The 21,065-nt window shown below is 51.6% G+C and overlaps 7 protein-coding genes across 7 annotated transcripts; 1 reads left to right on the forward strand and 6 right to left on the reverse strand.

Moving 5' to 3' along the window:
- Positions 1-255: 255 nt before the first annotated feature.
- PG998_000145 (MFS general substrate transporter) lies at positions 256-2,035 on the reverse strand (the record flags this gene model as incomplete). Its single annotated transcript, XM_066866963.1, has 2 exons — positions 256-1,350; positions 1,430-2,035. The coding sequence occupies 2 exons, from the start codon at positions 2,033-2,035 to the stop codon at positions 256-258; spliced, it is 1,701 nt and encodes a 566-aa protein (XP_066735378.1).
- A 1,060-nt stretch (positions 2,036-3,095) lies between these two features.
- On the forward strand, positions 3,096-4,576 carry PG998_000146 (uncharacterized protein; the record flags this gene model as incomplete). The annotated part of the gene is made up of 9 exons (XM_066866964.1): positions 3,096-3,165; positions 3,223-3,252; positions 3,363-3,576; positions 3,640-3,752; positions 3,860-3,953; positions 4,010-4,037; positions 4,099-4,192; positions 4,276-4,424; positions 4,484-4,576. The coding sequence occupies 9 exons, from the start codon at positions 3,096-3,098 to the stop codon at positions 4,574-4,576; spliced, it is 885 nt and encodes a 294-aa protein (XP_066735379.1).
- A 745-nt stretch (positions 4,577-5,321) lies between these two features.
- On the reverse strand, positions 5,322-10,746 carry PG998_000147 (uncharacterized protein; the record flags this gene model as incomplete). Its single annotated transcript, XM_066866965.1, has 3 exons — positions 5,322-5,746; positions 5,788-9,362; positions 10,370-10,746. 3 exons carry the CDS (start codon positions 10,744-10,746, stop codon positions 5,322-5,324), a joined length of 4,377 nt encoding a protein of 1,458 aa, XP_066735380.1.
- A 2,832-nt stretch (positions 10,747-13,578) lies between these two features.
- Positions 13,579-14,136, reverse strand: PG998_000148 (MFS-type transporter; the record flags this gene model as incomplete). The annotated part of the gene is made up of 2 exons (XM_066866966.1): positions 13,579-13,797; positions 13,876-14,136. The coding sequence occupies 2 exons, from the start codon at positions 14,134-14,136 to the stop codon at positions 13,579-13,581; spliced, it is 480 nt and encodes a 159-aa protein (XP_066735381.1).
- A 742-nt stretch (positions 14,137-14,878) lies between these two features.
- Positions 14,879-15,806, reverse strand: PG998_000149 (uncharacterized protein; the record flags this gene model as incomplete). Its single annotated transcript, XM_066866967.1, has 3 exons — positions 14,879-15,297; positions 15,413-15,716; positions 15,801-15,806. The coding sequence occupies 3 exons, from the start codon at positions 15,804-15,806 to the stop codon at positions 14,879-14,881; spliced, it is 729 nt and encodes a 242-aa protein (XP_066735382.1).
- Positions 15,807-17,068: 1,262 nt separating this feature from the next.
- Positions 17,069-18,499, reverse strand: PG998_000150 (uncharacterized protein; the record flags this gene model as incomplete). The annotated part of the gene is made up of 1 exon (XM_066866968.1): positions 17,069-18,499. The coding sequence occupies one exon, from the start codon at positions 18,497-18,499 to the stop codon at positions 17,069-17,071; it is 1,431 nt and encodes a 476-aa protein (XP_066735383.1).
- A 511-nt stretch (positions 18,500-19,010) lies between these two features.
- Positions 19,011-20,529, reverse strand: PG998_000151 (uncharacterized protein; the record flags this gene model as incomplete). The annotated part of the gene is made up of 3 exons (XM_066866969.1): positions 19,011-19,466; positions 19,533-19,581; positions 19,652-20,529. The coding sequence occupies 3 exons, from the start codon at positions 20,527-20,529 to the stop codon at positions 19,011-19,013; spliced, it is 1,383 nt and encodes a 460-aa protein (XP_066735384.1).
- Between the last annotated feature and the right edge of the window lie 536 nt (positions 20,530-21,065).

The following is a 21,065-nucleotide window of genomic DNA, read 5'->3' on the forward strand; positions in this document are numbered from 1 at the left end:
GCATATAATTTACTAAATTTACTATAATAATAAGGATATGCGGGGAGTCTAAGTTAGCGCTTAATGAGAGGCTCCAAGATGCTATGAGAGGACATCAAAAGATACTCGCGCAGCAGTGAGATCAAAGGCCCCCGTAGAAAACACACGAGAAGAAAACAAACCCCTGTAGAGCTAGATGTTTCCAAATTTCCAAAACCCCACCGATAGAAATCCAGTCTCGGCACTAAGCACCTACTTTACGGAACTACAACACAGTTAGCAAGCGATGACCAATAAGATAGTAAGGAATCGAGGACGTACTCCGAGGAAGGGGGTAATAAGAACGGTAATGCCACATGCAACTATGGTCATGGTGTAAACATTGCACATGGCATCAACGATAGCGCTGGCAAGCCGGGTCTGGACTTCGTCGGAGAATCCCTGCCACTCGGGACTGCTGGCGCCGGCCAGGATCACGCGCGGGTCACCGGTAAAATCCGCCGGCAGGATCGGGGAAATATAGTTGGCGCCCAAGTTTTGGAAGATGCTGCCGCCGAGGGACGGGAAGAAGGTGATGCCTATGCACTGGACCAAGCTGATGACGCCAATGGCGTTGAAGATGTCCTTGGGCGCCACAATGTCGGAGACGCACCCAAAGGCCGTGATCATGAAGCAGCCACCGCCGATTCCCAGTAGAACGCTGTAGCCGTAGATGGCGGACACGCTGGTGTTGATCGAAACCGTGTACATCAGGGCGCCTCCTGCCACGGCCAGCAGTGACCCCACGAAGAACCATGGCATGTAATAGCCCCATTTCGACATGAAGAAGCCGTTAATGATAGCGACCGTCGAAATCATGAACACGAAAGGCAGAAGTTTAACAGCTGCCTCCACTGGGGACTCACCCTTGGCAAATTGGAAGTAAAGCGGAAGGTAGTAAATCGGGATATACACAGCTGATGCGGCAGCGAACGTAGCGAACTGCAGAATGCCCAGCTTGAGGTTCCGGAGCATGTAGCTGGGGTATAGCCGATTCTCCAGTGCGATGAAGGGGTGGAACCTATGGGTCAAGTAAAACCCGATGCCGAGAACCCCGACAAAGACCCAGAGGATGATCATGCTGTAGGAGTCCCACTCGAACAAGGTGCCGCCATACGTGATAGCCATGAAGAAGGACACGCACCAACCGGTCCATACGGCAAGTCCGAGCCAGTCGACCTTGTTTAATCTCTCCTTGGCGGATTGGCCCTTGGAGAAATCGATCGAGGGCAGAATGAAAAGCAGAATAGGGGCAGCGAGGGCAAAGATGATGAGGTTGATGTAAAAGCCCCACCGCCAGCCGACAGGGCTTTCGGCAAAACCTCCGCCAGCCTTCAACATCATAGGAGGGTTAGCCATCATCACACGCCATTTAAAAAGAATCGACACGGTTCAAAGATGAGCTACTTACGATTGGCCCCAAGACGGTGCCGAGTCCCCAGGTGGGAGAGATCAGAGCAATGTAGATAGGCCGCTCCTTGGGGGACGTCGCCACGCTGAAAAAGGTCAAGGAGCCGACGTAGATCCCGCAGCCGCCGATGCCGGCAATCATACGCCCCACGATGAGCGAGTTCATGGTCGGCGAAGCGCCGGAGATGGCGCTGCCGATTTCGAAGCAAGTGACGTAGCCAAAGTACAGCCACTTGATGTCGAACAGTCCGTACAGCTTGGACTGGATGAGCACCAGGGCCGTGGACGGGAGGGCGTAGGCGGTAGCGAGCCAGGGGAACTTCTGGAAGTCACCCAGGGAGGCGATGATGTCGGGTTGGATGTCCGCCACGACCGTCGTGTCGAGGGCGTAGAGGAAGACGCACGAGAGGATGGCGCCGACCGTCAGCGCCCACTTGACGCCGTGGATCTGCCGCTCGTAGTCGGGACCGCCATCTCTTTCGCCTGCTGCTGCCTCTGCTGCCTTTGTGCCATTGGGAACTGGGCTCTCGGCCCGTGTGGGGCTGCTTGTCTTGCTTGTGGTGGTGAGACTTTCGCCAAGACCGGCAGACTTTTCCAGGTCACTCATGTTTAGGCCGAATGAACGAATAGCAGGTGATGCAGAGGACTTTTGCGAATATCAAGTATGAAGCAGATAAAGATCAAAGACGTATTTCCAATATCTGAAAGCAGGCACAGCTGGTGAGGTGGCTATTAGTCTCGGTCAAACTTGGGACTAGAGACATGAACATTAGGTATATAAATGGTGCTTTGGTGACAGGACTCAGCACAGCAACTCTCCATCCTCATAATTCTTCTGCTTGGTAATCACGTCTGTGGCACTCTGTGTTGGCATTTGATTAAGCCAAGCCTTAGATGTCAGCCAGTTGCTTGGAGCCAGGCCATCCATCCACTACCTTCAGATGTGCAGTCGAGTCGTTGGACCACAGCCAAGGGTGATGGTTGTAACAATTCCCCTCCGGGAGAGTCATTCCTCTGCTTGGTCAGCGAGTACGGATAATATAGGCATTGGGTGGTTGGCATAGATCCTTACCATTCGTGTGAGTCGCTAATTACCCACAATGCTGTTACATCACACTCTAAAGACAACCTCAATGTTCCGTTGCAACGCATGAACTCTTGCGGGTTGAGCCAATGAATGCTATGTTGGTAGAAGTGTAGGGGCCCCTGAGTCTTGGCACGCTAATGCAACTGGCTGACCATCCCTATTAGCTCGAAAATAGCAAGCATTTGTCGGCGGCGCATTCCCTTCGCAGCGGGACCTTGGCATTGTCGCGACCGGGGCCCGACGCCACCCCCGTTACTGAGGCGTGGGGGACTCGTTCCTCCAAAGCTATTATCTTGTTTGTATACAGGAAGAAAGACATTTGAATACACCACGGGGTTGATATGGTTCGGATACCGAGAGGTATCATGCAGCGGAACTCGGGCAATTACACCATTCAGGTAATTGACGAGACGATCGTAGTGGTCAACGATAGTGTCGTAGGCAAGTACTATAAGTCGTCAACCAACGGGTCCATGTCTTCAACAGGAGCCTCTATTAACTGAGAGGCAATGGTCCTACTTACCTGGCTGATTAACCAATACTTGATTCTACTACGCACATTATTGGACAACTTCATACAATGGCTACCACCAGCCCACTTGCAGCAGCCTCGCTGCTTACTGTCAAGGACTGGGTCATTGTTGGCAAGTGTCGCCCAAAGCATCCGTTGCCCTCAAATCACCAATTATGCTAACATACTAAACTAGTAACCGGTGGAGGCACCGGAATCGGTCTGAGTACGAATCCACTGCCTGCACTACCCTCACGCAGTCGCGGAGGGTTCCATAGGCCACCCCTTCGCCCCCCTGCGCGCGGAAACACCTGGCCAGCTAACGTGCTGTTCCAGTGTACGCCCAAGCCCTGGCCTCCAACGGAGCCAAGGTTTACATCACGGGTCGACGTCAGGAAGTGCTGGAAACGAGTGCCCGCGTCCACGGATCTGCAGACAAGGTTGGCTCTTCAGGGGGCACGATTGTGCCCCTCGTCATGGATGTGACGAACAAGGACAGCATCGTGAAGGCGGTTGAGCACATCAGCAAGACTGACGGTCACGTCAACGTGTAAGCTCCCTAGCCTAAAAGGCCAGTGGTTTGAGAAGAAGCGGACTGAAACTGACCGAGCAGACTTGTGAATAACGCTGGTATATGGACGACGAAGCCAGAGGCTGGTCCAGAGGATGGACCCGAGAAGTTTGGCAGCTCTATTTTTGGCCAGTCGATCGACCTTTGGCAGCAAGGTACTTAGTATCAAAACTGATTATACCGTATTCGCCACTTGACACTGACCATATTCTTCGAAAAGCCTTCCATATTAACACAACATCTATCTACTTCGTGACTGCAGCCTTCTTGTCATTGTTGGCCAAGTCCATCTCGAGCCCGACTGGCAAGATGGGAAGCGTCATTAATACCACATCCAACAGTGGACAGCTTAGAATGTTTGTCTTTCCAGGGCGCCATGATATATTGATGAATCAATACTGACACCTTGAAGGTCTGAGGCATCACAGCTTGCCTACAATGTAAGAGCACAACTTGCTGTACTCATCAGCTATTCTGGTCTGAAACTGATATAGCGAGTAGGTTAGCAAAGCTGCATCGGTACAGATGACCCGCCAGCTAGCTTTCGACTTCAGCCATCAGAACATCAAGATCCGTGTCAACGGTCTTGCACCAGGTAAAGAATCTCCAAGTTCTTGAGCAAATTCATAGCTTTGGGTGTGTGCGATCTTCGACGTAACTAACAACAGACGTCTTTAGGCTGGTTTCCTTCGGAGATGACAACTGGTGGCTCCAATGACTACAATGAGAGCGTGGCACAAGCGGACGCTGAATTCCAACAAGAGATGCTGGACATAGGCGCCCGAGTCCCGCCTGGGCGCATGGGCAAGGCGGAGGATCTTGCAAGTGTAAGTCCACACATGGGGGTCTACCCGAGTGTATTGTTTACTAACCTTCGGTTTGGTAGGGACTCCTCATGCTCGCTACGAACGATTACATCTGGGGTATGAATCTGGTTATTGACGGTGGCATTTTACAGAGTGTGGCTGGAAATGTTTGATCCGGAATTTTGGTACAGTTGTTGTGATTTGATCAGTACGAATACACTCAACGCTGATACGGGCTCAACAGGACAAGAGTAAGAAAAATATCATGTCAAGTGTTTTATATTGATACTATGAGTAACCAGCCTGATTTGATAGCACGCTGCAGTATGGTTCAGCACGAGACAGAGGCTCTGATAATCAAACGGGTTTATATGATTTATGTAGTGAAGTAATTATTAAAAGAGAAAATTTGGTAACCATTGAGTCACCTGAAGAACTATATGTATGACACGAGAAAGACTCGGAGGATAGATGGGAAAATCAAGGCTTTGAACCCACCCTAACCCTAGGACATGGATAGATATCAGGGATATCCAAGAGAGAGCACGAAGGAAATGAAAGGTCTAAAAGACATGGGCATTTGAGAAAATGTAACGGAGCGAGTATCTAGGCTTATTTACGTCTATTTCCATCTCCTCGAGGATGGGTGTGTTAATGGCCAATTAGATGTTGCTGCTGGCTCGGGCGTTGACGTCGACGCGTGGTACGTGTATCTCTGCATAAGGACTCATGGGGGATTAGTGTATTTGGAAACACATAACCCTTACGGTATCGTACGGAGGTACATGCGGGCGGTGCTTGGAAAGCCTCAGTCAAGAAAGCCAGTAATGGAAGAGAGACAACAGAAAGTATTAGCATGAAGCTGTCTGTATTAATGCTGGTGAGCAGTTTGTACCCTTCGCCCCCTTTCCTGGTCGTCTATCGCTCAGCGGCTCTTCTTTGAGCGATTTTGAGCTGCTCGACAATTTGCAGGTTGTCTGACTCGGCCGCCAAAACAAATGGCGTCATTCCAGATTTGTCTTTTGCGTTCAGGTCGACCTTTTCGGTCCTAAGCAGTCGCCAAACGACTTCGCTGTGTCCCTTTTGGACTGCCCAGAATATGGGTGTTCGGCCAAGGTTATCTTTTGAGTTCAGGTCGACCTTTTCGGTGTCAATCAGCTCTCTGACAACGAGGGAGAAGCCTCCTTCAGCTGCCCAAGATAGGGGTGTTCGGCCGAGTTTGTCTTTAGTGTCCGGGTCGAAATTTTCATTGTCAAGCAGCTCCCTGACGATGACGAACTCGCCTCTTATAGCTGCCCAAGATAAGGGGTTCGGCCGAGGCTGTCTTTCGCGTCCAGGTCGACCTGTTTAGTGCCAACCAGCTCCCTAACGATGACAAAGTCACCTCTTTCAGCTGCCCAAGATAGGGGTGTTCGGTCGAGCTTATCTATCGCGTTCAGGTCGACCTTTTCGGTTTCAAGCAGCTTCCTGACAACTCCGAGGTTCCCTTTTTCAACTGCCCAAGACAGGGGTGTGCGGCCAAGGTTGTCCTTCTCCTCTAGATCGAACTTTCCAGATCTAAGCAACTGCCCAGCATTTTCATGGAGCGCATTCATTATGACCCAACATAACGCTGTTCTCCCATCAATATCTTTCACGTCTGGGTCGAAAGTGTCGGTATTGAGCAATTGCTCGATGATCTTCTCATCCATTGCCCAAAATAAGGCTGTCTTATCATCCTTGCTTCGGACATTGGGACAGGCCCCCTTGGCGAGCAATTCGCTGACTGCGTTGGTTGCCCCGGCTTCCGCCGCGTAGGATAATGCTGTCCTTGAGGTACTGTCCAAACCGTCTAGCTCGGGTCCTCGTTGAGGCAATGCGCGAAGTATCTCAGGCCAATTCTCTTTAGCTGCCATGCTTAACTCATTCACAATTTGTTCAGGTGCAGGCGCCATGGGGTGTGGCTGGGCGAGACGAGATAGTATCGCAGTTCGCTCATCTTGAATCGGCTTTCGCTCATGGTGCTGTACATCGTTCGTGATGACATAATAGTACTGAGCAATCACGATCCGTGTATTTTTTAGCTCGGCCCAATCATCTCTTGTATCGTTGATTGGCACGTTGATTGGCTGCCTCTTCAGCCAATCGATACCAGAGTAGCTGAAACTTCTGCTGGATTCGCAAATGAATGCTTGCCGGTATAACTCCCCCAACGAAATGGCCATATCAGTGAGTAGTGGATCTAGTTCCCCGTAGGTTTCGTCTGATTCAGATTGCAGGCATATATTGCAAATGCGCCACGCCCATCTCAATATCTCTTCTGCTTGGTTCCATTCTTTATGCTGTTGATGATCTATTGCCTGCTTCTTGGATTCTTGTAGAGCTCGTTTGGCAGGAAGCCTACCGAATTGAGACATAAATGAAGGCGCAATGCACTGAATAGCACTTGTGGTATCGCCAAGCCCGCTTTCGGTAAATGCTTGCACAACGTGTTGGAGGAACCGATCACTTGAAACACGGGCCACACGATCAGAACCGTCAGTGGGCCAGCTCAATGCCTCAATCATATTGAGAATGGTTGAGAAAAATGATCCAAAAATCTCTTGTGCACAAAGTGATACAAGAGGAGTATTCGTATCAGCCAACCAAACTTTAACTCTTGGTGTGTTCTTGGTATCAACAATTTGTGGTTGTGGTAATGTCATCCCTAGCGCGTACCAGCCAAATAGTCGACTGAACTCAGGGGCTTGGGGGCCCGGTTCCAGAACCAAGGTGGTTGTTGAGGATCTCAAGCAGGATGGAAGAGGTCGATATGCCCTGGAAGTTTCTTTCGGGTCGCTTCCATTCGAGTTCATCCAAATAGTACCAGGCCCAGGGCAATAATCAGATAAATCAAGCTCGTTTTCTGTGCGTCCTATGCCCGTAAATATGGCCTCTTGACTTACCACCCAGCGATAGAACCTATCGACACTCGAAATGGTGGATTGATCGACTGCTAGAATTCGCTTGGTGCTAATTTCGGCAGCTCTTGAGACAGTCAAGCCACTTTGGTCTTTGGTTTCAACCACAGGATCTGTTTTCAATGACCAAACCCACAGCCCAAGGATTGCTTCCAGCTTATCATTTAATTCTCTATCCTCTGCATCCAGCTTAGATAGTAGCAAATAGAAAGGACTTTCCTTAGTCTGTGCCTGTTCATTGCCACTTTCTAGACCTCTAGTGATGGAGGATAGAGACGTGTTGAAGGCCCAGTACACCTCTCGGCCTAACCTCAATTCTTCCTGAAGGGGGGCGGTATGTAGCAGGAAGCGTCGTGTTGATTTAATGGTGCGCTGTAGCTGCTGGGCTACCTGCCGTACCTCAACCATTTCGAGCCGGAAGCTTCTTGCGAGCGAAAGGGACTTGACTGGGTTGGCATATGACCCAGTAAGACTTGCGAGGCGAGCTCTATAGGCCAGCAACGCTTTAGCCGAATTGTTGTCTTCTGGAGGGTCCAACAATATCTGTTTCTTTCTCTCGACCATGCCACAGAACCTCCAGAAGAACTTGTACTCCCCATCCCCTGGGAGCTTGAGATCCCGTTTGATGCCCTCTTCCCCAATATGGAAGGCAAGCCAGTCAAGCTCATGCCCAATGACCTGGTCCGGGCACTTTTCCAGCCGGTTATCGCCTGATTTCAGGCGCCGCATACGGAGTAAAGTCCGTGCCATACTCATAATCATTGTCGCGCCGAGTTGCGCTACAGGTATTGCGGAGTGCAAAGCCCGAAGGCCAGTGAATTGCAAAACAAAGCCCGCAACAGTGATCACAACCGTCATCCAAGTAGCGCGTTCCATTCTCGGCTGATCATCCCGTGGCATCTTCTGTGAAATAACATACTTTTGAAGAAATGCAGTATCGCGAGGGCTGTAGCAGAATGCATCGAATGTTTGGTCACCAATGACTTGGCCTCCTGGCTGGACCCAACAGAATTTCATGTCCTTTGGATTCGGTCCTTTGCGGATGAACACACGCTCCACTGTTCGTTCGCCAACGAGGGACGCGCAAAGATAGGTGCCAAAGCACAGAAGAGATGTTCCGATGAGCGTAAGCGGGAAGGCATACGACTCTGGCGGGCGCTCATTCTTTTCCCATCTTAAATAGTATGTGGCAGTAGCTGCGAACGCCAAAACGCCGGTTTGTAGGAGGAACCCGGCTATAGCTACTGCCCAGAAGACGATTGGACTTCGCCTCTTGATTCCAATGTTGAGGGAAAGATTAGGAGCGAAAGGTTCTTGACGAGTTTTGTTATCCATGGAGGGAGACCAGGAAGCAGACTCTGGATCTTTGGTGGTCTCCTTGGTATTCTGGGCCTCTTCAATCCAACCTTCGTCACCTCCATCTACCATGGACCCCTTTTTCTGACTCTTGACGTAACCCAAGAACGTGTGTATACCGGTCTCTTCGGTCTCATAATTGTATCCTTTCCCATCGAATACGACCTCGAGGATCTTCGGGCGGCCAAGGACACGCGCAATACCACCGTTGTTGTACAATTCGCATACGTCTCGACTAGTGGAGGAGCACAGTTCGGCCTCGGAGCTCCCTCCCCCTTCTTGTGCTCTTCCGATAAAGGCACGTAGGGTTGGGCTGCCGCAAACTCGTATGGCCGAGACGACTGCGGTCAAGATGCCGATTGGCGCCATTGCGAATATGAAGTAGTCGAGCTTTGTCAAACTTTCGCTGAGGTACTGTTTCGTGATTTGTTCCCCGAACAGGGACAGGAAAGGCGCCAAGTCCGTGGCAAGATTGTTCGAAAAGTCATCCCAACCGTCTGCAAGGACAGGTGGGAGACTGAAGATGAGGAGCAAAATGAGGAAGAACATGATTCGCCCAAGACAATATGATGGAGACTGTCCTGAGATGGGAATACGCGATGAAGGTGTTGTGTAAGCTTGATTAAAGTAGTGTAGGGTTTCGTACGATGGCGGCTCTGTCGTACTGGGCTTGGGTAGTTACCGGTTCAGCAATCAGACAACAGCCTGTATGACTCTAGTATTTGAAGATGAAAGTTAACGGATAGTAGAATGTGTTGTGTTTGTTGTTATTGACTTGGAATTGGGCATACTTCTGACCCCCAATCCCGGTAAAGGTGACAACTCCCGAAGCCTGCTTCGGCTGGGCATCCAATGACAGAGACTCTCAAAGGTGGCTAGTATTGGAAAATGTGAATGCCTCGCAGGACATGTATACCCCGCACAAGATGGCCTATCATCTAGCCTCGCTACGAATGATTCGGCCTGGTGACCCTACTTCATTCTACACCGGCGTTGTAATCTATGCATCCAAAGAATTTTGTCTGGGTCTCTGCATAGCTTTATGCCCAAGTGCCCAATATGAAGGTCAATCGTTTCCATCTTTGTTCGGCTGCGCAGATAAGGAATGGAAAAAGTGTGCCAATCACATCTGCTACACGCGCACCCATTTCTCTTTGTATTGGGATCAGTCTCGGAGATTCTTGCAGCTGATTGAGCAATCCTCTCATATCACAGTCAATCTCGACACCATACTCGAATAATTTGTGACAGAACGTCGGATATGGGGAGTCACGGAATATACCTATGTTGGCTCCACCAACTCAAATAGGGGTAATTAGCTCGTAGATTTGCCCCTATTATGTCAATCTAGGTTTGAATTGATGTATGCCCCAGGTTTTTACTTTCGGGGCTTTCAGGCTCTATTTATTAGCTTGCATACCAAATTCCATGCATCTGCAGACTTTTAGGCTGCGACTGAAATTGACATACATCGGCGTACACCACTATTGTAGTGCATTCTACTAATCAAAAACTACGCTTTACCTAGGACATGACACCAAAGATCCAAACGGCGCAAGAGGGTTAAAAGGGAAACAAAATTAATTGCCTGGTTATAATGAAACGCTATCTGGGCCTGATATACTTTCTCCCCCGCACAACCTTGTCTGCCAGACAGTAGCCTCCAGCAACCTCTCCGGCTCCCACGCCGCATCCAAAACCAACAAATCCGCCTGCATTCCATCGCGCAAGCTCCCAATACACCCCTCCGCGAAGCGCGAGTACGCCGCCTCGTCGGGGTTGACGTGCCCCGTAAAGGCGTGGTTGCCGACGGAGCGGCGTGTGGTCTCCTGTACAGGTTGTTGAACATGTCGTGCGACGCCGTCGGGGCGTCGTAGTTGACTGCCACGCGGGCCCCGCCTTCGAGGAACTCGCGGTAGGGGAACGGGCGCGCGAAGGCCTCGGCGCCGACCAGCTGCTCGTAGTCTACCAGCCGCGCCGGGTCGCTGTGGATCGGCTGCACCGACGCCGTGATGTCGTGGAATGGCCTTTTTGAGATGCTTTCCCATGTCGATAGGCGAATCGAGGATTACTGTGTTGCTTCGAGTATCTCTATGCGTCTATGTTGGCGCCGAAATTTGGGGTGTCGGCTTTCCAACCAGCTTCAGCGCTGCCAGCCTTTCTGAAAGATCAAAGTCGTGTTTCGAATGGTTCGTGGTACCCATAGTTACTATTTTCGGAGTAGGTCCCACAATAGGCCTCGATCGGTCCTGTGGTTTGAGGACTGTGTAGTCCATAGCGAGTGGCAGGATGCGAAAAGCCAATGGTCTTATTCTCTTATCATTTAGGTTCTGGGTAAACTACCAGAAGCAGCCAGATTATTTCTCAATACCTACTCGGTATGAAAATGCTTAATGAATTAGAATCAATCCGGGCACTAGAAAAGCCTTATAAGTGACGGTGAAGAAAGTGAGACTAATTAGTACTCTAAGAAAGGGGAGGCAGCCGGCTATTGCACGCAAAAAAAAGTCGAGTCGAGGTAACTGAAATGTAAACCTGTTGAGGTCAAATTTGATTGGTTGCTAAGCGTTGGGGGGTAATGCAATGTCGTGTTGGGAGGAGGCACATAAAGGGTTTCACTCAAAGACAATTCGTATCAACATGTCCAGCGAAAGGGTTTCGGTCAGCCACTAATTAGCCTGGCCATGATAGTAGCGGCATATGTCATATAATTTCGAATGGGTTCCAGTTCTTAATCACTATGCTTGTATTTATATCTACCAGCATCAGATTATATACAGTTCAAGATTTAACCTCTATTACTAATACTGCCATATCTCTATCCTCCACACATTTGTCGTAAGATTCGCCTAAAAAACTGATGTTCCGTTTAATCGCAAGGGTTGACGCCGAGGCACTTGACGTAGTAGAGCAGAGCGGCTTATTGGAACTGGTGGCGGTGTGGCAGGCGTTATCCTTCGAGACGCACGAGTTGGCGGCGGTTTTGTTAGACTTGCCCGGGAAAGTAAGGAGGGCCTTGCCGATGGCGGACTGGGGCTTTAGGGACTCCCTGATCGACTTGCCGGTGCAGCGGACGAGCTGGGGCGACGCATGGGGCGTGGTTGGCGTTGGGGGCCACGGAGCAGCGGTCGTGGCTGACCTGGCAGGAGCTTATGCACTGGGCGATGGAGACATCGCATTCGACCGAGGATAGGCCGTTGTTGTGCACAGAGCGGCTCTTGAACCAGCAATGACAACGCCAGGTGTAAGACACAACGCGCTGAGACACCGACGCTCACAACTGAAACCTGCCAGAGTAGCGGTATGATTCTATATATAATGTTTCTATTGTGGTTCGCTGAATCATTTGACTTGATTCAATGAGCCGCTGTTGGGTGCTGCGGCGCATACCATTACGCCGGCTCACAACCTAACGTGCAAGCCGTTGAGATAATAGCGCGGGGAAGAGGTTTACGTCGTGGATGACCGACTCTGCGTCAAGGTCCTTTTGAAGTTTCCATCAAGTGCTTGTCACAAGCTACAAGCTTTATTTCTAAATGGTTCGTGTAACGCGATGTTTTTCACGTTGCGGCGTGGCTGTGCGACACCGAGGTTAGACCACCTCCACCTGGCAATGTTACACAAGTCTTAGTTGCGAGACACTCTTGGAAGATCTTCATTTGTCATTATACACGGTGGTGAGCTCCTGGATGAGCCATTCCGTTGCCCCTCCCCCCTCTCCGTACGATAGGCTGAATAATCCAACACGTAGGGAGCTGACTTGCTTATTCGCCATGAAAAGGGTTCCCCCCTTCTCTCTCCATAGCCAACTCTACCGCAATATGGCCTTTAGTTTCCTTCGCGAGGTAGCCTACCTATTCGTCCCGTCGACCCAGATCCACTCAAATCCTATTGCGCCAAAGTCATTATGGCGACAGCAACAACAAATATCGGGATCCTCACCACAATATTCAAACCTACTGTCACAATCTGTGAAACATTCTATGTGGCTCAAGGGACCAGCCACACATGGCTGCAATACGGGGCCGTTGGTTCGGCTGCATCGGATTGTTTTCCCAGCGGGTATAATTCGATAGATGGACCTTTTTATTCCCCAGGCATTTGTCCCTACGGCTATCAATATGCATGCAGCGCTGGTATAGATGAAAGCGCAACGACTATTGCTACGTGCTGCCCTAGGTAAGACGGCGAGCCTTATGATTCGATGAACGATCAATTTTGTAATTATTAACCCGTTCGCTCGTTTAGTGGTTTTACATGCCAATCCCGGACACCCGACGAAGTCAACGCATGCTATACGAAGTTCACCTCCGACACTTACCTTCCCGTCTCTTTATGGAAACTCATACCTGGGCAGACGCCAGAGTTCGTGAGCACCACGGCTTATAAGCATAGTGGAAATGCTTTTGCCCATGGGGTTATTGTGAGAAGGTCTGGGGACGATCCGATATGGCCAGACGCTACGACAACAGAGGGAAATCCGGTTACCAGTGTCTCGGGAACCTTCTCCAACTTTCGTAGTAGCGTCAGCGCCACCGGGAACCCAAGCGTTGCCGATGGGACCCATAACAGCGGATTGAGCTCCAGTACAAAAATTGGCATCGGCGTTGGTGTCTCTCTCGGTTTCCTCTTGCTCAGCGGATCAGTCGCTGCAGCAATTCTACTCGGAAGACGCCTGAGGGGTAGCCAACGGGATGGGGAAAGGGCTCATCGAAATGCCGGTTCGGAAGCGTCGGGAAACCCTCCCCCTGTATTAGAGATGGACAGTTCAACACATTACGTCGAGTTGTTCGGCGTAAACGGCGAAACTATCAATCAGCATCCGAGAGAATTACCTACATACCATAAGCCAGTGGAACTCGACGCAGTGGCGCCTTGGCCTAGGGAAAGGGGGTGTAACTCGTCTCCTCTAAGAAGAATATAAAGACGACAACCAAAAGGGAAAGGACGATGACCATGGTGCAGTACGACCAGCGCCAACCCTGCGCTTGCGCCTGGAGGACTGCCAGGGTCGGGCTCAGTGCGTTCCCGAGGGTCGAGGCGATGACGTACAAGCTGTTGGCCTTGTCGCGATGGTGAATGGAGAAGGGGCCGGCAATCTGGGGAGACAGGATTAGCCAATATAGGATCCAACAACACGGCCAAATGGCTTAGTCCATTTCCGACTCCTTAAATACCGTCAACTGCGCAATAGTCTCGTTGGGGGAGCTCTCCAGCCCGTAGATGAAGTTGGTCACATACATGTCGGCCAGCGTCTGGACCCGGGCGCTCCACCACGACGCGGCCGCTATGATGGTAGCCGAGATGATGTAGGTCGGTCGGCGGCCGTACTTCATCGTGGACGGTATGAACAGGATGCATCCAATCGCCAGGCCTGCGATGTTGCGCACCAAACCGCCGTTCAACTCGGCAAACGAAATGTCCAGCTCGACCGTCATTTGGGTCCAGAACGCAGCCTGGATGACAATGCTATTCCCAGCGGCGGGCCAGGTCAGCCAATCTCTTCTTAGACCAAACTGGACATAACAACTCACGTAGTGAAAATAGCCACCGTCAAGGCGTATACGAGTCCGATGTTCACGGCCTTCCGTAGTAACGACCGATTCTTTTGTTTGTCTTGACATCAGCCCATCTACTGTCAGGGGGAGTCCGTAAGACATAAGAGTGGGCCATTTGGGTCGTTAGTGGGCCTCGGCACCAGGATAATTGCAGGTGTAGCTGATAAAGTCGTATGGTTAGTCAACACAAACACAGATTTCGAGGCTTGGGGAGGGTGATACTGACCAGTCACGAGAATGGCAGTGCCTGGCGGCATAGCCTCCTGCGAGATGGATGAACATAGCGGCATCTTGATTGAGTATAAAGTTTTAAAGTTCCTACACAGAATACATGATATAGGATGTAGGATACAGGGCAAATAATAATGAATATCTTATATGGCATTCTCGACTCAGACGGGTAGATCTTTCCTGGTTCCTGGACAGAGAGATAACCTAGGAATCAGCTGGCGGCACTTTACCGCTGATATGCGAGGACAGCAAGGGTGTTATTCATCCTCCCCACTTCCGATAGCCCCAGTTGCGACTGCGATTGCGGGCGACGAAATCATTGGTGCGTAAACCTACCAGTTGCTGTCGATTGAGCCTTCCATTGCACTTGATGATTTTCCGCGTAGGTAGATCAGAAGAGCGCAACCTCCACTTGGCGCTCCCTAGCGCGCTCGTCCATATTGTAGCTATCGTCGTCAGCTTCCAGCGCCTCGTCCAGCATATCCATCGCATGGCGGGCGTTGACCGTACCCCATACGGCCGATAAGTCTAATAGACGTGATCGAGCGTTTTGTCCCAGGCGGGGTGGCGCCGCAGGACCGATACCTCGAGTCGAGCGGCCGCCAGTGGGTAGAGTAGCGCGTTTTTCGTGAGGAGGGCGCTGTACTCGGTGCAGCTGCGCGTTGCGCACAGGGCATCCAGAGCGGCGATCAGCTGGCTCATGAGGGGACCACGTCTGCATTGGCATTTGGGCGCTGCAGTGTCCCTGCTTCCGTCCCAAGAGCTGGGGCGGTGGGACTGTGGCAGTCCTGGTGGGGGCGAGCTTGTCGTCTCATGCGCCGTGCGGTCAGGGCTCCAGCACAACGATATGCCTCCCATAAATGGTTTTCTGGAACCTCGCTGACCTCACCCGGCCAAAATAGAAATCTAGATTCGGCAGTTTCACCCCCAATGTCCGCGATGATGTGCAGCAGGGATCTGGACAAGCCAGTCGGTGTCTCGATGCCACCTGGCACAGCACAATTACCCTGCTGAGCCCGCTGGGCCGAGCGCATCTGCGCCCATATTCCGCGGGATGCAGTGTTGCGACCGCGCACGAATGCCGGCATGTCTATGATACCTATGGCTTCTACGAAGAACAGCATGGACGGTTGCCTCAGCTGGGGCGTATGGTCAAGGAAATGACGTTGGAGCTCGTAGACGTTCATCATGTGTTCGAGCAGAAATGTCCAGGGTGTTCCCTGGTAAAGCTATGGTAATTGGGAGCCAGTCAACGAAAGTACCAGGGCCGAGATGCAGGGTCAGGTTCGAAGTCGTTGTGCTGAGGAACTCACGCTCATGGTGCAAATGAAGACACCTGTCTCAAGCTGACTGCGAAACAGAGCAAGGTCACGGGTGCGGTGTGGCTCAAAAGACAAGGCCTCGTCGGATGGAGTTTCCAGGTATAGATGCATCCCAGCTATGATGGCTGCAAGGGCTCAGGATTCTTGCGACATTTTGCGCAATAGCCTCGGGAAGTCATCATCACGGCATGTGGAGTAGAGTTGGCATACGTTTTCTCGAAAGACTGTCTGAGTTCAGAATGGGTGAATATCTGGGTCTCTGCCTAGAAGGCTTCTCGCATTCATCGACAAGGGTACTCTCTTGTTGTTCTTGCTGCTGAGTCAAAGGAGAAGGCTCTAGTCAGGACGTTGGCGATACAGATCTTGAGGCACGAATTAGTCCTCTTGGCTGATTAGGGTGTGATGACTGCCCGAATAGTGGCGGCGATGCCTCTGCTGCTGTTGTGGCGTCTGCTGTTGGCCTTGGGTAATTAGAGGGCGAAAAGTTCAGAGGTCACTGGTGAGCAAGGTCGGCAGTCGGCTAGCGGGCATGTTTTGAAGGGAGGGCGCTAAATGTAGTGGGCAGGGGCCAGAACAGCGCTGCAGCGCCCCATAAGCTGCCTGGTGACTAGTGACATAATTACCCGATAGAAGGAACGATTACGTTTTTCTTAACATAACAATTCGCTTTGCACACCCGCAGTATCTAAACGGTAAATCGATTGGCTATTTTGATTTAAATCTATACAAGGGCCCTTGCCCGTTTCTAAAATGAAGATATTTAAGTAATATTCTCAAAGGACTTCCTAAGCCCCGTGAGGCTGACTCCCATTTTCGTTCTTGTACTCCGCTGCTGGCCAGCCTCCCAAATATGGTTACTCGTCGATGTAGAGAAGAAAATGAGATGGTTCACCTTTCTATGGCTGTATTATACATACGGCGGGATGGCCCAGACCGACAAGTAATTTGAGAACCGTTCCAAAGCTTGGTAAACGTATCCGAATTTGTCATTGGCTTCATACATTGTCCTGCAGATATGGCAAAGTCGGAAACAGTCATCGACTAACAGATAAGAATCGAAGAAGAGGAAGAGCCAATCATAAATAGGTCACGGTTAATCTGTACAGCTCGTGTTCAAATGGCTAGTGACCAAGCAATGCTGACAATCTGTGCGAGGGAAGAGGGAAGGGGAGAGATTGACACGAAGCTGCGCGCCCAAGGGTCAAGGAAATTTCCTCTTGCCTTGCCCCTATTCCGCGGTATCTATCACTCGTGTAGTTCTATAATTCATAAACAACAACACTAATCTTCCCTGCCTCCCCAACAAATTCCTTCCAGTTATCTCGAACCTGCGCTGGTACCTCCCACTCCGTTTTCCCTCCGATCCAAGTCTTCCACCTCCGGTACTCCATGTCAGCAAACCGCATCCCGTCCCCCATGCTCTCGCAGAACGGCTCACCCGGAACAGCGCACTGCAGTGCCAAATCGTCGCAGAGCCCATGGTCGCTCCCGACGGTCAGGGCGCCCGCTTGGAGGCGCGGCATCCGTAGCACAGCTGCGGACATGGCGAGGGCCAGGGGGTTGAAGAGGTCCGGGTCCGGGCGGGTGCGCCACCAATGTGCAGGTCCTTCGTCGTCGTCGCTGTCATCATCTTCCGTGCCATCTTCCAGGATGCCGCTCTCGGCCGAAGATATCGGGGTCACAGCCCCGGGATCGCCCGTGTAGTACCACGCACCGCCCGGCGCCACGATGCCAGAGTGCACAATGAAGCTGCGCATCGCGGGCCACGGCAGTGCTGCTGCTGCTTGGCCTGTTGGGCTGGTACTGTCTGAGTGGCGGCGGTCTTGGAACAGATCGGGCGAGACGAGGATGTCAACCAGTTTGAGTTCGGTGAGGATGCCGGCCTCGGCGAGCTGGCGCACAGCCTCGGAGACGATATCGACGCCCTGGTCGTCGCGAAAATCCTGCACCTCGACACCGTGATTATCCGGCTCCTCCGACCCGCGCCGCTCGATGCAGAGTTTCGTGAGCCGCGGGAGCCGGCGCAGACTCCGGATCCCCTCCGCCAACCAAGTGCGGTACGCGGCGCGCGGCGTACGCTGTCGGCGATCCGGGTCCCAGTATTCCAGCTGCAGGCTCTGGAGACGTGGGAGGCGGAGGACTAGCTGGCAGGTGGTGAGCGGGTCGATTGCCTGGCCTAGGCTCACGTCGATCCGAAAGCGATCGAAGCGCCGCACAGCCGGGAGACTGGCGATGTCGTCCGGGCGCATGCTCTGCAGATGCTCGACACCATGCGAAAGGGACTTTGGGTCGGCATCGTCGTCGGCGCGACGTGCTGCCACGTGTACGCCTAGGCGAAGCTGGACAGAACCAAAGGCGGAAGCGTCTTGGTCTTCCTCCCACTCGTGCATCAGCGAGAAGAGAGAGTTGAAGGCCGTGTGGAAAGTCGCATGGTGGGGCCCCCAGCTGGTGTTCGTCGGTAACATCACATCAAAGTCGAGGGCACGCAGGGCGGCCTGGCGGCGGGGATGCGGCGAGTACGCCGACCGGAACCGATCCAGGTGGTCGCTGTCGACTTGGAGACGCGCAAAGGTCCGGGCCTCGACGGCTGCCTGCCATGTCCGTGAGACGGTCGCGTAACGCGCCAATTGACTGTCCTGTTGGAGTTGGTCGATGATGATCGAAATGACCTCGATGCTGAGCTTCTCCATGACGCGAACACCTGTGTGTTTTCTTTCAATTGCCGTAGAATGGAGTGTTTGTGCGCAGTCTAAGTTACACAAGTTTTAATGCTCGATCAAAGATGATTTAACGCCGTACATATGCACATGCGATACCGTAGTACAAAGGGATGATGATGCTATTTTTAGCGATTGGAGTGCGCCCCAGAATTCGTCCCACGTCAGCAAATAGGCGGCCAATTGCCTATTATAGGCCTTGGCTGGCGGTAAAACAAAGGCGGCCATATGCCTACTGCCTGGCCTAACCTGGATGTCTTCAAATTTCAAAATCGAGTGTCGTGAGGGCCACAAGAATGAGCGTCCCGTAAGGTAAAAGAAATATTGATTTGACTAAAACATTTCATGTAATTGAACCAGGCACCTTCTACTCATCAACCCTCCCAGGCCATGCGACTCACAACTACCTAAGCCCAAGGATTGGGTATCAAGGGCTTGGTCTGGTCGCTAACAAGCACTGCTTTGGCCTTTTTAACCGAGGCCTTCATCCCGTCCAACAACTTCTGTTCTTCGGGGGTGATCTTTTTACCCGGTCCTTTTCCGGCTTCTTCTTCTGAATGTCTTCAAACAGCTCTCGCTGCTCAATGAAAGTCTCCAGGATGCCCGCGTGGACCGCGATCTCGTCCGCGAGCTTTTTGCTCGCTTTGGGCACGTGCTCCTTGAGCCACTTTGCCCACATCGTGTCCAGCCCCTGTTTGATGTATTTCCGCGGCTCCTTCGCCCAGTTCTTCTCCAGCCCTTCCTCGACCTCTTTGAACTTGAGCTTGACCCGATCTCCCTGCGCCTTGAAGATCTTTTGTACCTCGTCTCTCTTCATGTACTCGGACACCAAAATCATCTCCTTGATGTTCTTGATGAACTCGTCTGCGTTTTCAATATTCATCTTGGCCTTGTCTTGCTCATCTTTAGCATAAATAGCCGTCCATCCAAAAGCCTGCACCTGCATGTCAGTGCTACTCACGAAGAAAATGTTTACTGAAATGGAGAGGAGGTTTTTCAAGCTTACCCTAGCCTTAACTCCATTCACGCGGCTTTCAAGCTTAATCATTTCCTTCCTAAGCGATTCCGTTAGTCAATTTCTTTCCCGTTCTGTGCATGGTAGGTACGGAGAAAGGAGTTGCGTACCCGTCATGTGCGGCCCCGTCCACCCTCGAAGGCCAAGCGTTGCCAACGAAGTCCCAGGCCTTCTTGTTGTCGACGTTTGACAGCTGGCGGCCTTTGTTCCAGAAGTCGGACAAATACTTGCACATCTCCTTGTAATCATGTGCTTGAACCGCAAGAGGGAAGCTTGGCACCTCCCCTTTCGGTTTGGCCCCTCTCGGTGTCCCGCCAAACTTTTCCAGGGAAAAAGCCTTGATCAACTGGATCTCCAAGACGTGTTCGTCAGCGAACGTCCTATCCTTGATTTTTGGGTCCTTCTGTTTCCTCGCGGCGTTCTCGCGGTCGACTTGGGCTTTCGTTTTCTTCTCAAGCTTGTAGTCTTGACAGTCATCCCAGGTCTTGGCGTCATAATAGTCGTCATCCGCTGCGTTGGGGTACGGAGGCGCATTGTATGTCATTGACGCCTTGTTCAGGCAAACCTGGAGTTTTCTGTCGCCGCCTCGCCGCTCCAACTGCCCACGGTTCGTGAGCTGGCGGTATGCTTCCACGAGGCCGTCTTCCTCGTCAGCGTCGTTGGCTTCCAGAGTATCTTCCACACGAGCGTGCAGGGTGGCAACGTCGACATGGTCATAATCCTGCCGCCGCACAAGGTTTGTGACGTTGATGCCCGTCTCGGAATCCAGTGTCGTGAAGTCGACATCGCGCGGGTCGATGGCCCGCTTTTCTCCGGTAAGACTTTTTTCAGAGTCGTCAAAGTCGTAATCTGCGGAAGGCTCCAGTTTGGTACCTGGTTCAGCGCAATTGTAGCCTTTGTACACCTTGCAGGAATCGCCTTTAGGGGCATCTGCTGATGAGACAAGTGGGACTAGCCCAAGCATCCACGTCAACCTCTGAAGCTTCATGGTTGCTATGGGAGAGAAAGGACAAGAGTGAACAGGGTAATGAGATCTATCGTAGTATCGGAGGGATGAAAGTTGTAAAGGTAATATAGCAGTGAACGGGTAATGACAGAGTGTGATGTAATGTCAACAGGAAATAGGGGCAGGTCGAGGATATGACCGTTCGTCTAAGAAGTCGGATGTGTACCGTCCAACACTTTGGAGAGAACTTACAGCAGAATACATATTCAGAGCATAGCAGAATAGATATACAGAATCATCTCACACTTCTTCAAGAAGAGGATTGTAAGAAAATGCGGCGTGGAAATTGGCGATGCTATTTTCGACACGTCCTGTATTCGAACAAGGCGAATATCGTGCTTGAGTTGGTCATAGCCATGATGTTGGCTGCAATGCTAAGCAATTGAATTGGGGCTGTGAAATTTGGTCTTGGCATGCTTGTCACTGCCACTCGCTGCATGTAACACGCGCAGCTTAGAGTTTTCCAGAAGGATTGTCTCGGCGTAAGCTAGATCCCCAAAAAGGCGAACCACCCCAAC

The sequence above is a fragment of the Apiospora kogelbergensis genome (genome assembly GCF_038363985.1).
Source record: "Apiospora kogelbergensis strain CBS 113332 chromosome Unknown utg000001l_segment0_segment0, whole genome shotgun sequence".
Classification (NCBI taxonomy): domain Eukaryota; kingdom Fungi; phylum Ascomycota; class Sordariomycetes; order Amphisphaeriales; family Apiosporaceae; genus Apiospora; species Apiospora kogelbergensis.